The 14042-nt window shown below is 58.9% G+C and overlaps 1 protein-coding gene across 8 annotated transcripts in view; it reads right to left on the bottom strand.

The window, feature by feature from the left end:
• Positions 1-1748: 1748 nt before the first annotated feature.
• The window catches only part of SEMA5B (semaphorin 5B), a 118557-nt gene continuing 106263 nt past the window's right edge, over positions 1749-14042 (bottom strand). For 6 of the 8 annotated variants that reach the window (XM_077884609.1, XM_077884608.1, XM_077884613.1 and 3 more), the window contains 11 exons: positions 8914-9031; positions 8568-8749; positions 7451-7594; positions 7139-7286; positions 5533-5758; positions 4764-4982; positions 4178-4348; positions 3925-4074; positions 3560-3604; positions 3053-3258; positions 1749-2835 (listed from right to left, as the gene is read on the bottom strand). In XM_077884609.1, the coding sequence (XP_077740735.1) occupies positions 2677-2835; positions 3053-3258; positions 3560-3604; positions 3925-4074; positions 4178-4348; positions 4764-4982; positions 5533-5758; positions 7139-7286; positions 7451-7594; positions 8568-8749; positions 8914-9031 (1768 nt within the window). In that variant the 3' untranslated portion in view covers positions 1749-2676. The remainder of the gene's footprint in view (positions 2836-3052; positions 3259-3559; positions 3605-3924; positions 4075-4177; positions 4349-4763; positions 4983-5532; positions 5759-7138; positions 7287-7450; positions 7595-8567; positions 8750-8913; positions 9032-14042) is intronic. The other 2 variants (XM_077884614.1, XM_077884611.1) reach the window with 1 other exon arrangement.

Raw genomic sequence — 14042 nt, 5'->3', positions numbered from 1 at the left:
TTGCCCTCTGGGGTGACAAAGGAGTGGTGACCTAGCTATGAGACAAGAGAGTGAAGGTATCTTGAAGGTCTAGCTGAAGTTTACACCAAGCAACCTGTTCCTCTATCTGCTTTCTATATTCTTGTATTATGATTTCGGATTATAGATATTGAAAATAGTGATAGCTTTTGTTTTTTGTCCTCTTTGCTTTTGGAGTGATGTTGAGAGAATTGTCTTCACACCATCATTTAAAATCCCTAAGTCCCTGCCTTGGTTTTTACTGTAACTGTGATTATATTTTTGGTTTTCTATATCCTCTAAATTTTCTACAATAAAAGTGCTACTCGGATCATAAAAAGCAGTTATCCAAAGACAAGAAGGCCCAAGAAGGCCTAGAGCATCCAATCCGGCATTCCCTTTCTCTTTTGCCGAGCCAGCTGGGTCTAAGAAGCCCCCTTGTTTTTTATACCTCGGTTTCCTGACACCATGGAGCTATCCATGCAGCCTCAAAGCAGCTGCCAGAGAGAACACAACCACCGGGGAGGACATTCTTGGCTTCCTCATCTGTGGGCTAGGGCTGGCTACAGCCTTTGTCAACCATGCAAGCTAATTTGCATGCAGCGTGGATCCCTTAATACATTCTGATGGTCATGCATCCAAAGCCACAACAGTTTTTTTATAAAAAGAAAATTCATTGTGTGTGTGTGTTTGTGTGTGTGTGTGTAGTGTTTTGCCACAGCACCCACAAATTTTCATCCCCACTGATGCCATTCCAGTCTATACGGGGTGAACATTAGCTAGGTATTCTCCATGACTTCTTCCTACAGACCTGTCCAGTCCCTCACTTGGAGAGAAGAGTGACCCTCATGAAGTAGACATCCTGGGCCCTTGAACACTCTTGAACTTCACTTCCCTAACCAGGTCCAAGAGAATCAGAGACCCCCAGATCTAATACTCCACAGGCTCCCACATGCTCTGGACTCCATTATGTTAAGAGGAACCCAGCAAGAAATCCCAAAGCAGGAAGTGCTTATATGATCCCTGAGCTCTCTCCGATTGGGCTCCACCCTGGCCTGAAGACCCTTCCTTTGCCCCAGTGAGCACAAGGGATTCCAGGACTTGGGCCCAGGAATGCTCTTTTCCTCCTTACCACTAGGACCACAGGCTTTAAAGCCTGACCTACAAGAAGAATTTGCTGGGAGCCCTAGGAGAACTGATCCAGCCAATTAAGCTGAGAAATTGCTCTCTGAATTTAACATGTCCATCAACTCCTCTCTCTCTCTCTGACTTGGGCTGAGGCTTAGAGGTTATTTACTTAATCCAGCAAAAACTATATTGGGCTTCTCCCATTTCACAAGTTTATTCATTTTCAGTGAGTTTTGGCTTTTATTAAATTTAGCCTTATAAATACCTCATAAAACCACCCTCATTAATACTCCCCTGCTGTACTCATGCATTCCCACTCTGGAGCTGTTGCCTGGAATTGCTGTTAAGGGAACGGGCAAAAAAATCTCAGGCTGTGTTGTCTTTGGTGTACCTCGAGCCCCTACTTACAAATCTGTTTGTCCCTAACCTCTTTTCCAGAAAGGATTTAGAGCAACATGTGTGTATGTACATATGCTCACAAGTGGAGAGATCCCCTCTGGGAAAGTCAAATTCCATGTGGATCATTTCCTCTACCCCGAGAAGATCACCTATTACCCAGAGCACTGCTCTGGGTGGCTAGCCCACGCCAGGAGGAGCCCACACACATACGCACGAAGACAGAATTACATTTGGAGACTGGATATCATCTTTAATTATTAATGCCACAGCCCAACATCCTTTTTGTTGCTGTAGCATGTTGAGTGTGTGTGTGTGTGTGTGTGTGTGTGTGTGTACGTGTTCCTGAACAGATGAAGGGCCAGCAGAGACTCCCAAGCAGGTCTCGGCCAGTAGCTACCGAGCAGCAACTGGAAGACAGTCTATCTCCATAGTGGCACGGAGGCTGGACTCCTGCCTCCCTTCCTCCTGGACCGCCTTTCCTGCATTCTGAGGGCAAAGCTGAGGCCTGTGTCAGCCCAGATTAAAGGGCTTCTTAGCAAAGATCGATCTTCAGTCCCCAGCCCTCACTGCCTCTGACCAGGGGGATGTCCCTGGGCAAAGTGCAGACTGCTGGGCAAAGGTAGACAACCTGGGTCAGCCTTGGTCCCCAGGTCACACTGGGACAGCACCACAGTGGCCCAGCGCCGGGCGGAGAATCCGGAGCTTCTGGGGCCATTTGACTTGTTCCTCTCTCAGAGACAATCGGGGTGTAGCCCAGGCCCTTCCTGGGGCCAGCCAGAGAGGGACAGCCTCGGCCCATGATGGCCACATGAGCATCACTTCCAACTCACACCTAAGAGCCTGCTGTCCTGCCATCTCCGCTCTCCAGTTCCTCGCGTGCCCAGTAGGTCCACAGCCGACACGGCAGGGGAGATCAGCACGGTCGTGGGTCACAAGGAGGCCATGAGAGACCTGGGCTGAGCTGGAACTGCAGCCGTGTGCCAGCCTGAAGCCAGCCCTCTCCCCCATGGTCACCGCCAGCCAGAGCTCTTTGAAGTCGGGTAGGACCCCCGCAGGCAAGGCAGCAAGAAAACCGAGCTGGCTCCACCGTCCCATTTCCACCTGTTCTGGGCCTTAAGGAGGCAAGGAGCCCAAGTCCCCGGGACAGTGTTATCAGCTGTTGGGGAAGCACCGTTGTCCAGGTGAGGCCTCGGGCCGGAAGCTGTGCTTGTTCAGTGGGCTGGGATAGTAGGTGGTTGTGTACACGTTGGTCTGCTGCAACGGGTAGAAGTTGGCTCTGTCATCGGGGATCAGGTTATTCTTGTTCAGCGTCTGTGGGAGAAGGAAGGACCGGAGGGGAAGACGTAGGGAAGGATGGGGAGAGGGGGCAGCCAGGGCAAGGGGATTAGGAACCAGTTGGTGAAAAAACATTCCGGCTGCTGACAGTTCACGACACCACTGTGCCCTCCCAAGTGCCCAGCCCAGCTATGCCCTGCTCGGGGTCAGAACCGCCGCACCCTTCACCCTGCTCCTCTGTGAAGGCTCCCACCTTGAACTCCATGGGTGTGTACTTCTCGTTCTTGGGGGTGCCCCCGCCCTTGTAGTGCAGGTGGTTGGGGGTGGCCGGATGGACGAGTGTAGATTCCTGGGACTGGCGCTGGCAGTGCTGGCAGGACAGGTACACTGCCAAGGTCAGCAGCCCAGAGCCCAGGAAGCAGGAGACACCTGTGGCTACCAGGTGGATGAGACTGAAGCCTGGGAGAGGCAGAAGCAAGTGGTAAGGAAAGGGCCAGGGCGAAGAGGAGAGACTCCTGACTGCCTCCCACTGGGAAGCTCTGTGACAAAGAAAGGGCTTTGAGGCCAGAGCCAAGGACAACAGGAAGGCTGGGCAGCCTGCCACCCGGGCCTCTCTCATAGGACACCTGGCTTAGGTCAGAGGAGGCCACCAGAGGGTGTGGAGGTGGGCGACTCTTCTTGCATACAGACTTGCTGACTGCCTCCTAGGTGGGGAGGAGGGGTAGAAAGACAGTGCCGCGAGGTGGGGCAGGTTCCTTACCTCCACAGCTGGTGGCCTCCTCCATGCTAGAGGCAGGCAGGATCACTGCGGGAAGACAAGCAGAAAGGATATTGGGACAGGGAGGAGACAAGGGTCCCTCGGGGGCTCGGTCTATCTCCAGTAGGACCCTGGTCAGCACTGACCTGTGGGACGGGGGCTGGGGGCCTGCATGCCACTCTGTCCCTGCTCAGACCCTATCTCTAAGAGGGGTCGGTGGATTCACTAGAGAAGAAGGGACCAAAGCCCAAAGCACATGCACCTTCCCCCCGCCCCCCGGTGTTCCCATCCTAGACCCAGTGAGACTCTTCTGAAGGGGAAGGAAGTTTAGGGGCACAGAGTAGTAAGGGTGGGTGTGAAGGACCCACCAGGAATCTCGCTGTAGGGACAGGGGCGGCTCTGGCTGCTATTCCCAGCACAGGTGCTGGGCCCCGGGACCAGGTCTTCACAGTGCCTGCTGCGGCTCTGGGCTCCCTCCTCAGTGCACGCGCTCCACTCGGACCACGGCGACCAGCCTTCTGTGGGGCGTGGGCTGCCATGAGCTTAGCCACCCTGGGACCCCCTGACGGGGATCAGAGAGATCCAAGGTGCTCCCCAGCCCCAGCCAGATGTTGTCCCTACCCGGGCAAGCCTGTGTGGCACACAGGGCCTCCTCTGTGTGCAGACCCAGACAGATGTCCTCGCCTGGGGAGGGCGCGGGGCTGGTGCAGGATCGGGTGCGTTGGTAGTGGCCTCCCCCACAGGAGGCTGAGCAGGGGGACCATGGGGTCCAGCAGGACCAGGCACCCCGCACTGCAAGGGGACCGGGTGTGTGACGGGGTTGCAGGTGCAGGGCCCAAGGCAGTCTTCCACCCCAGCGTGAGCTGGGCCACTCTGCCCTGGGCCGGCCTGGCCCCATCGGCGGCACCACCCCAAGACCCACCCTCAGGGCTGCCCCTCCGCCTCTGGGGGTGCTGGGGGTTAGGCAGGCTGCAGAGGAGACAGCAAAGCCCAGCTCCATTCCAATCAAGCTTCTTGTCTGGCCAATCCATTAGGGGAGGATAAAAGTGGCCCGGAGGACGCGGAGCGGCCCTGCGGGGGGAGACGCCGCCGTGCCCTGGGTCGGGGCGCAAACCTGCTCTAGGGCCCCCTGTACGAGTCGCAAAGCAGAGGAGGCATGAGGTGTGGCCCCTGCCCCACCCAGCGGGGTTCCGCGAGCGCGGGTCACCTGGACAGGCCTGGGGGTTGCAGTCCTGGTACTCGGCCGCGTCGCCGCTGCACGGGAGGCCTCCGCTGCGGGGCTCGGGGTTCGTGCACGTGCGCTTGCGGACGCGGAAGCCCAGCTCGCAGGCCCGGGAGCAGGACGACCACGCGCCCCACGCCGCCCAGCCGCCGCTCAGCGAGCGCGGGGAGGTGCTGCCGCCGCGCAGGAGGTCCTCCACCAGGGCTGCGGGGGGACGCGTCAGCGCGGGCTCCCGCCACGCCCCGGGACCCCGCCACGCCCCGGGACCCCGCCACGCCCCGGACACCCCGCCACGCCCCGGACACCCCGCCACGCCCCGGGACCCCGCCACGCCCCGGGCATCCTGCCACAGCCCCGGGCACCCCGCCACGCCCCGGGGACCCCGCCACCGCCCCGGGGACCCCGCCACTGCCCCGGGCACCCCGCTCCGGCCCCGGGGACCCCGCTCCCGCCCTGGGCATCCCGCCACCACCCCGGGGACCTCGCTCCTGCCCCGAGCACCCCGCTCCCGCCCCGGGCACCCCGCCACGCCCCGGGGACCCCGCCACGCCCCGGACACCCCGCCACGCCCCGGGACCCCGCCACCGCCCCGGGCACCCCGCTCCGGCCCCGGGGACCCCGCTCCCACCCTGGGCATCCCGCCACCACCCCGGGGACCTCGCTCCTGCCCCGAGCACCCCGCTCCCGCCCCGGGCACCCCACCACCTGCCCCGGGCACCCCGCGCGCCCCAGGCCGGGGTAAGGGGGGCGGTACCGTCGGTGTCGCAGGCTCCCGAGCCGTCGGCGGGGCAGCTCCGCGTCTCGGTCCTCCGGCGGCCCAGCTGCAGCCCGTGCGGGTCGGCCAGCGGCGCGCGGCACGTGAAGCGGAACCGCTGCTCCTGCCGCGCCCCGCCCTGCGTCACGTTCACCGGCAGCCACGGCGTCCACGGGGTGTTGCGCCGCACTTCGGGGCAGCCCTCGGGGTTGCACGTCTTGAACTCCTTCGGGAGGGGAGCGGGCGCTGGGTGGCCGACCTGCAGGCGCGGGCCCACCCCCCGCAGGCCCGCCCCGGGGTGCAGGGCCGGCCCCCCCGCCAGCCCTCCCCCTCCCCGGGGTGCAGGGCCGCCCCCTTGCCAGCCCACCTCGGGGTGCAGGGCCACCCCCCCACCAGCCCTCCCCGCCCCGGGGTGCAGGGCCGCCCTCCCCCGCCAGCCCTCCCCACCTTGGGGTGCAGGGCCGCCGCCCCCCGCCAGTCCTCCCCCTCCCCGGGGTGCAGGGCCACCTTCTTGCCAGCCCACCTTGGGGTGCAGGGCCGCCCCCCCCCCCGCCAGCCCTCCCCACCTCGGGGTGCAGGGCCGCCCCCTTGCCAGCCCACCTCGGGGTGCAGGGCCGCACCCCCCGCCAGCCCTCCCCACCTGGGGTGCAGGGCCGCCGCCCCCCGCCAGTCCTCCCCCTCCCCGGGGTGCAGGGCCACCTCCTTGCCAGCCCACCTCGGGGTGCAGGGCCGCACCCCCCGCCAGCCCTCCCCACCTGGGGTGCAGGGCTGACCCACCCCCCAGCCCTCCCCACCTCGGGGTACAGGGCCGCCCCCCGCCCCCCCGCCAGCCCTCCCCACCTGGGGTGCAGGGCCACACACCCCCGCCAGCCCTCCCCACCTCGGGGTGCAGGGCCGCCATCCCGCCAGCCCTCCCCACCTGGGGTGCAGGGCCGCCCCCCCCCGCCAGCCCTCCCCACCTCGGGGTGCAGGGCTACCGCCCCCCGCCAGCCCTCCCCACCTCGGGGTGCAGGGCCGCCGCCCCCCGCCAGTCTTCCCCCTCCCCGGGGTGCAGGGCCACCTCCTTGCCAGCCCACCTCGGGGTGCAGGGCCGCACCCCCCGCCAGCCCTCCCCACCTGGGGTGCAGGGCCACACACCCCCCGCCAGCCCTCCCCACCTGGGGTGCAGGGCCGCCCCCCCCCCCGCCAGCCCTCCCCACCTGGGGTGCAGGGCCACACACCCCCCGCCAGCCCTCCCCACCTCGGGGTGCAGGACCGCCACCCCGCCAGCCCTCCCCACCTGGGGTGCAGGGCCGCCCCCCGGGGGTGCAGGGCTGGCCCCCCAGCCGACCCTCCACCCACCACCGGGATGCAGAACCGCCCCCCCCCCGCCAGCCCTCTCCGGGGTGCAGGGCCGCCCCCCTCCCTGGGATGCAGGCCCCCCCACGCCTCCGGGCCAGCCCTCCGCGGGATGCAGGACCGCCCCCCACTGCTGGCCCTCCCTACCACCCCGGGGTGCAGGGCCGCCCCCTTCGCCGGCCCCCCTGGGGTGCAGACTCCCCCCCATGCAGGTCCCCCCACCCCGGGGTGCAGGGCCGCCCCCCCGCGCCCCTCCCCGGGGCCTCACCACGCCGCAGCCGGGGCAGGAGTCTCCGTTCTCGCAGGCCCGCCGCCGCGACTGCACGCCGCCCCCACAGTTGCTGCTGCACTTGCTCCAGGAGCCCCAGGACGCCCAGAAGATGGGCACCGGGCAGGGCGCGTTCTCGTTGCAGAACCTGAGGGAAGGGGGGGCAGTCATGGCTCTCGGGAGCGGGCACCGTTCCCTAAGGAGAGACGGCGGGGTGCAGGGGGAGGGCCGGCGAGCCCGGGACCCGCCCGCAGCGCCAGCGCCAGCGCCCCCCGGAGACGGAGACCGAGACCCGGACCGGGGCGCGCTCACCGCTCCTCGCGGCTCTTGCCCACGCAGATGCGGCCTCCGTGGCGGGGAGCGGGGTTGCTGCAGCTTCGCTGGCGGACCTGGAATCCGATCCCGCAGGACGTGCTGCACGGGGCCCACGGGGACCACGGGGTCCACGCCCCGTTCCTGGGGGGTCACAGGAGACAGGGACACGTGAGCCCTAGCGCACGTCCCTATCGCGCCGGTGGCTTCTGTATTGTTGCCGCCAGCGACGCAGGCTCCTAAGCAGGCCGCCTCCCGCGGACCTAGTTATTCCTTTTTCCATGTTCCTTCCTCAAACGCTGTTGAGAACCTCTCCCCGTGGGTCAGGCTGTGCCCGGGCCGAGGGCCTGCAGGTAGGACTGCGTGGAGCTACTCCCCGGGCAGAAGGACGCCTTCTCTAGAAAAGGCTCCAGTTGCCTTTGCAATCCGCAACCTGCGGTTCAGCCTTCTGGGTGGGGGGGCCCTTGCACTCAGACCCATGCTCCCCCCTGTTCTCCAGCACCCCTGCTTCGCTCCAGCCTCAGGCACCATTCACTGCTGAGCCTGCTTTGACTCCATGTCCAAGTTTTGGCTCCACCGCTTCTCCTGGCTACGTGAGCCTGGGCGCGTTCCCAAAGATTTCTGTGCCTCCTAATACTCTTGATCTTCAAAGTAAGGATAATGATTGTGTTCCTACCCCGCGAGGTTGCTGTGACAGTTCAACCAATACACACACATAGAATGGAGTGATTTTAAGAGAGTCCAAGGTCGCACCTTCTAGAGGATGGCCATGGGGTCGGGCACCAGGCCTGCCTCCTTTGCCACCATCTCCTACTGTCCTTCGTGTTTGGAATAGCGAGGCCTACTGAGCCTGGGGTCTGTGACTCCTGCGCCTGCCCAGCTTCCCTCTTTGTGTCAAGAGCCCCCGCAAGGCGGAGACTTCTCTCCCACTAGCATGGAAATTTCCAACCCTCCCCACCCGGGGCTCATGTTTTAGCCACCTCTCCAGTCCCCTGCACAGCCCCGAAGTGGCATCTGTCCCTCTGCAGGAGCACCTGCCTGGGATGCCCCATTTCCTCTATTCCACCCTCGCTCCAGTCCAAGGCAGCCACCATCCAAGTCCTGTGTCCTCACGTACCTGGAACAGTTGGCGATGTGGATGGCTGGCCCCAGGCAGTCTCGGCCCCCACAGCGGGGTCGGGGGGAGTCACAGGCTCGGGCCCGACAAAGGCAAGAGCCGGAATTATCCCCATCTAAGTGTTCACATGGTTGCCATGGTGACCACTGGCCAAAGCCCCCATCCCGAGTCACATTTCGCACCTGCAGATACACATCAAACGGGTCACACAAGGCAAGGGATGGGGAAGGCACCAGGTCCCAGGGGACATGGGGGATATTGATGGAGAGTCACAGCCTCAACTCAATCGCAGGGGGTGGAGGGCGGGTGGAGAGGTCCCAGGTGGGGGGCATAAAACAGTTCTCACAGGACACGCTGTTATGTTCTGGGTCCAGAGGCTCATGTTGGAGCTGTCCTCCAGTGTGCTGCAACGTTGCTGCTTCCCGTCCCAGCCGCAGTATGGGTCCCGGGCCCCTAGGCACGCCCTGCCGGACAGAGGTCCTGAGACTCCAGGCTGCTGGTCTTCCAGCCTCCCTCGTATCCCATGAACACACCTAGCCACTCCCCTCTCGGCGCCCTTATCCACCCCGTTGCCCTCCACAGTAAGAACTAAGCTCATTGAACACTTAGCGTGTTCCAGTAATCATTTTAAACACTTTACAAGCATGAATTAACTTAATGCAACAATCCACTGCAGAAGATACTGATGTTATTCCTGTGTTATATGGAGGAAACCCGGAGAGCTGAACGAGGACTCAAACCCTTGTCTTCCAGAGCCCACACACTTAACCTTGTCTTCCCCAAGCCTGAGTGCCCCATAGTCCTCATCTAGGGCCACAGAAGATGTAGTGAACAGAAATCCAAAGAAGTAGTGCCTCTCGGTCAGAGACCGTGATAATAGAGCCATAAAACATTTGTGATGGGAACCTTCTTAGAGATGGTCTGGCCTAGTGGTTCTCAACCCGAGCTGCACGTTAGAATCACTAAAGAAGCTTTTATTATTATTATTATTATTATTTTTAAAGATTTTATGTATTTATTCATAAGAGACACAAAGAGATTAGAGAGGCAGAGACAGAACCAGAGGGAGAGGGAGAAGCAGGCTCCATGCAGGGAGCCCGATGCAGGACTTGAACCCAGGACCCGGGGATCACGTCCCGAGCCAAAGGCAGACGCTTTAACCGCTGAGCCACTCAGGCGTCCCTTAAGAAGCTTTTGAAAAGTACTGATACCTTCCCCCTCCCATATAAAACTCTCGGGATGGGGAGGTTTTAAAAGCTCCTACATGATTCTAATGGGAGCCAAGTTGAGTAACTGGGATCCACAATACAATCTTTTTGTTGTAGGAAGGAAGAAACAATTACAGAGAAGGAAGAGGAGTTTCCCACAGATCACACAACTTACAGATGGCAGAGCTGGGGCTTGAACCCAGACTTCCTGACCACAATACTTCCACCACACTCCTGCCTCCCAGATGGAGGCTGCGTCGGACTTCACCCACTGAGTGAACATAGGCCCATGCCTCAAAACACAGGCACAGGGGCAGGGGACACCTAGCATAGGGTAGGGTCCCCTGGGGCATCCACATGCTTATGCTGCTAAGTGGCAGGAACCAGAGTCTAGTGGGTTAGCATCATGAGGATGAGCTCAGCCTGCCAAGAGAGGGGTCATGTGTCCCAGGTCCCCCTTCCCGGGCCCTCAGGACTGGTCTATCTGTAATGACCCAGAAAAGGTATGGTTCATATACCAATGAATGCCCCAAATGCCTCCACTTCTCATATTGTAGGGCTCCTTTCTTCCCTTTTTCCTTCAGACTCATTCATTATATCCTTTACAGTTTTTAACAACAACAACAACAACAACAACAACAAATTAATTCTGGGGGTGCCTGGCTTGTGGAGTCAGAAGAGTGTGTGATGCTTGATCTCAGGGTCACGAGTTTGAGCCCCACACATTGGTTTGGAGATCACTAAAAATAAATAAATAAATACATACATACATACATACATACTTTTAAAAACAGTTATATCTCTACTAATAAGACTTCAAGGAGCAGAAAAAGAGTATGGAAATTATGGAATCAGGATTTGCTGTTCATTGCTAAGCAGAGTATCAGATGCTGGAGCCTGAAGGAAGTTCCCTCTGCCCAGGGGACCCCACTGCCAACCCCAGGGGATACCCTGTATCCCTTCTGCCTCCTTTTCCCAACTTCCACCCCTCTTACCAAGCCTGGATGCTCCACAGCAGTGGGCCTGCAAGAGAGGGTCTAGAGAGAGCACTGGGAATGTGTAAGAGATCAGAGGTTAGGATGAGGAAAAGGCTTCAGGGAAAGAAGGTGCTGGACTGCAAGGAGGGGGAGGGAATCCACACCATGACGTGACTCTGCAGAGGGATTTTCGATTGGCCAAAGGGGCCAAGGATGCCAAGGGTTAAAGGAATACACGGGAGAGTCAAGAGTTTGCTCCTTTTGGTGTTTCCAGGATAGAATCTTTCCTCTCAAAGCCTCAGGGAGAGTCTCCTGTCAGGTGAGTTCTTTATTTTCAGTGAGTTCAATGGACCATGTCAGGTTCCCAAGACAAATGGGGTGATATGAGAGAGCTTACAAAGAAGAGGGTGGGGCTTCCCCGTGTTGCCAGAGGAGGCTGAAGCAGACAATGCTGCCCCTTGCTCAGGCAGCCCATGACCTCATGTAGGGGACGTGATGGCTGGGGCTTCAATGGGTGAGGGCCCTGCTGGACCCCAGTAAGCACCCACTGGCCCACCCGGGAATCCAGATGCTCATCTGTTACTCAAGTATCTGTTTCCATTTTATCCACTCAAGGGCAGTTTGTGTAAGCTGTACAATGTTAGTGTGTTCATATTTTTTTCATTTGGGATCAATGGTTTGATGTGGGGGTGCTTCACCAGCAGAATGCATCAAACTAGACACCAGGGGACTAGATACAGTACATATGCAAAGTAGTCCCAGCAACATGTGCTTTTGAGATTCTGCTCTCCAGCTGACATTTGGACCAAATTTGCTGCTAGCAAATGCAGCCAATCACAAGTCAACGAAGCCCACTCCTGAGTAGCAAACTCCCGAAGCGGCTGATACGGCACTTTATAAGCAACATGAATTAAATGAAAGAGAGCCATGACTAGCGATTAATGATAATAGTAAATAAAATTCTATTCATCAAAAACAAGCCTGCCAGTAGAGAAAACGGTTAAGAGCAGAAAATGTGAAACAGTTTTATACAAGATACGAGCAGAAGATTCTGGAGGAATGTAATTTGTCTCATGCTACTCCTTTCATCTAGGGTCTAACCAGTTCCAGAAAAATGGTTCCCAGTTTTGGCTACAAATTAGAATCTCCTCGTGATGTTTTGAGAAGCTTCAGCAAACACACAAACAACAACAACAAAAAACCCCTTTATCTGGGTCTTCTGGACCAAAATAGGCCCAGTTACTAGAATCTTTTGAACACTCTGTAGGTGATCCTAAAGAAGAGCATGATTGAGCATTGCTGTTCTACGGCCACAGTCAGGGTTCTCAAGCCAAGAGATGAAGTCCCTTGTCTTCCCAACCCATGACAGAAGAAGAAAGGAAGGAAGAAAAGAAAAACACAGGGTGGATGCTGGCCCCGGCGCCCCCACTCCGTCTCCTTCATCCTCTCAGCTTGCTCCCAGTTCTTCCAGATGAGAAAGAGACTAGATTCTCCCCCTGCCCTGCCCTCCTCTGGCCCTGGCTGCCCGGCTTCGGTCCCACTCTCCACTCTGCCCGAAGGGGCTTGCACGACTCCCCTGGAGCCAATGCTTGAGCTCTCTTCTCGTCCACATTCGCTGTTTTGGGCCAAAGACCGCTCCAAAGCTTACGGAGTAGGGAATGTTCTTAAGAAAATGAAAGCTCCAAGGAGAGCATTAAAGTGTGTCTGACTGTAAGAATGGGGAGCTGCTGAGGGTTCCTTTCATAAGAGCAGCCATTAGGCCAATAATATATCACCATGTCTTTTTTATTGCAGTGTCTCAAGCAGCCATTACAAAAGGGAACAGGTCCTTCCTTGGGCTGGGAGGCAGGACAGAGATGGATGGTGAAGGTGAAAGCGGGAGGATTCCAGCGTCGGAGCGAGAGTCGCGCAAGGGGAGCTGTCCAAGGTGGGGCGTGGGCGCAAGGGGCCATTCCTTAAGGTGGCAGCGGAGGAAGACCCAGATTTCTTTTCAGGGACGGAGGTTGGGTGGAGATTCTCGGAGCCACCCTCCTGAGGGAGCTGGTGTAGACACCCCCATGCCAGGAGGAGGAAGGGGGAGGTTCATGCATAAAACACTGGCTTTGTAGAGCCAGTCAGCAGCTCATTCCCTCTGCCCCACCTCTCGTGAGCCCTGGTCTCTCTCTCTGGCCAGGCCAGAGTCTTGGTTATGCCCCCACGGGGCTGACATTTGCCTAAGCAAAAGGAGGGGGCTGGAGACAGCCCCCTGGATTCTGGGCAGGGTCGGGTGGGGTGGCGGGAGGCGCTGAAAAGGTCTCTGCTAGTCCACCCTCGTCCTCCTGCCAGCTTTGGAAGGAATGGGGGGAAATGCATGAAATGTCTCCTAGGACACAGTAAAACCCTGTGACAACCCAGCCCACAACAGCACAGATTCTGATACGGTGTGACAGTTGGCTTCTAGACTCTGGAGACCACAGATGGGTGCTACACGGCCTCACTCTGGTCATTGTATTAACTTTGCAATGATGAGACCTTCCATTTTCAGATCCACCTGGAGCCTTATAGCAGGGTCTGAATCTGTTGCATAGCAATTCAGGAATCCAAATAGACGAAAGTATCAGACTCCAAACTGACCTCTTTCTACCTTGCTGTCCCACCTGGCCACGCTAGGCAACCTCCCTGTCCCTTCTCTGCAGCATCGTGTGAGCGGGGAAATGCCCCGGCATCTTCCCCCTCTGGGGCCACTGCAGACTTCCTATCTGGCCTGGAGCCACACTAGCTCACCTGGGCCAGCCGTCTGCCCCTCGACAACGCTGCTCACCACTGTCTGATTGACCTTTGTCAAACACCTATTCACGCTGCCTGTCACTCCACTCCTCTGCTCAAAGATCACTTTGGGGCCCACAGCCGCAGATTCAGATCAAACCCTCCCTTGGCATGCCCAGCTGGCTTCGGTCCCACTCTCCACTCTTCTCCTGCACCAGTGTCCTCTCAGGCCAAACAATCAATCAGCTCAAGGATCAGTCATGTGTGCAAGGCCACTCTGTGCCTTGGGCTGGGTGTGACCCCCTGCTGAAGCATAGAAAGTACTTGGTTTTGCTCAAGTGGGTTTGCCTTCAAGGATTTATAACCTCCTAAAGAACAAGACACACTGAAAAGTTTCACACCAACACAAGAGTTAAAGAAGAATACAAGATATGGGGGAAAGGCCGTCAGCGGACAGCCTGTGATTCATGCCAAGCGGTGCTGCCGATACTCAATGTCACAGGTGCAGAGACTCCAGGGAGCCCAGGAGGCTGCAAGGCCTCTAC

Source organism: Canis aureus, chromosome 35 (assembly GCF_053574225.1).
Source record: "Canis aureus isolate CA01 chromosome 35, VMU_Caureus_v.1.0, whole genome shotgun sequence".
Lineage (NCBI taxonomy): Eukaryota > Metazoa > Chordata > Mammalia > Carnivora > Canidae > Canis > Canis aureus.
Note: the sequence above shows the minus strand (reverse complement) of the source record. Positions and strands in the feature narration are given on the sequence as shown.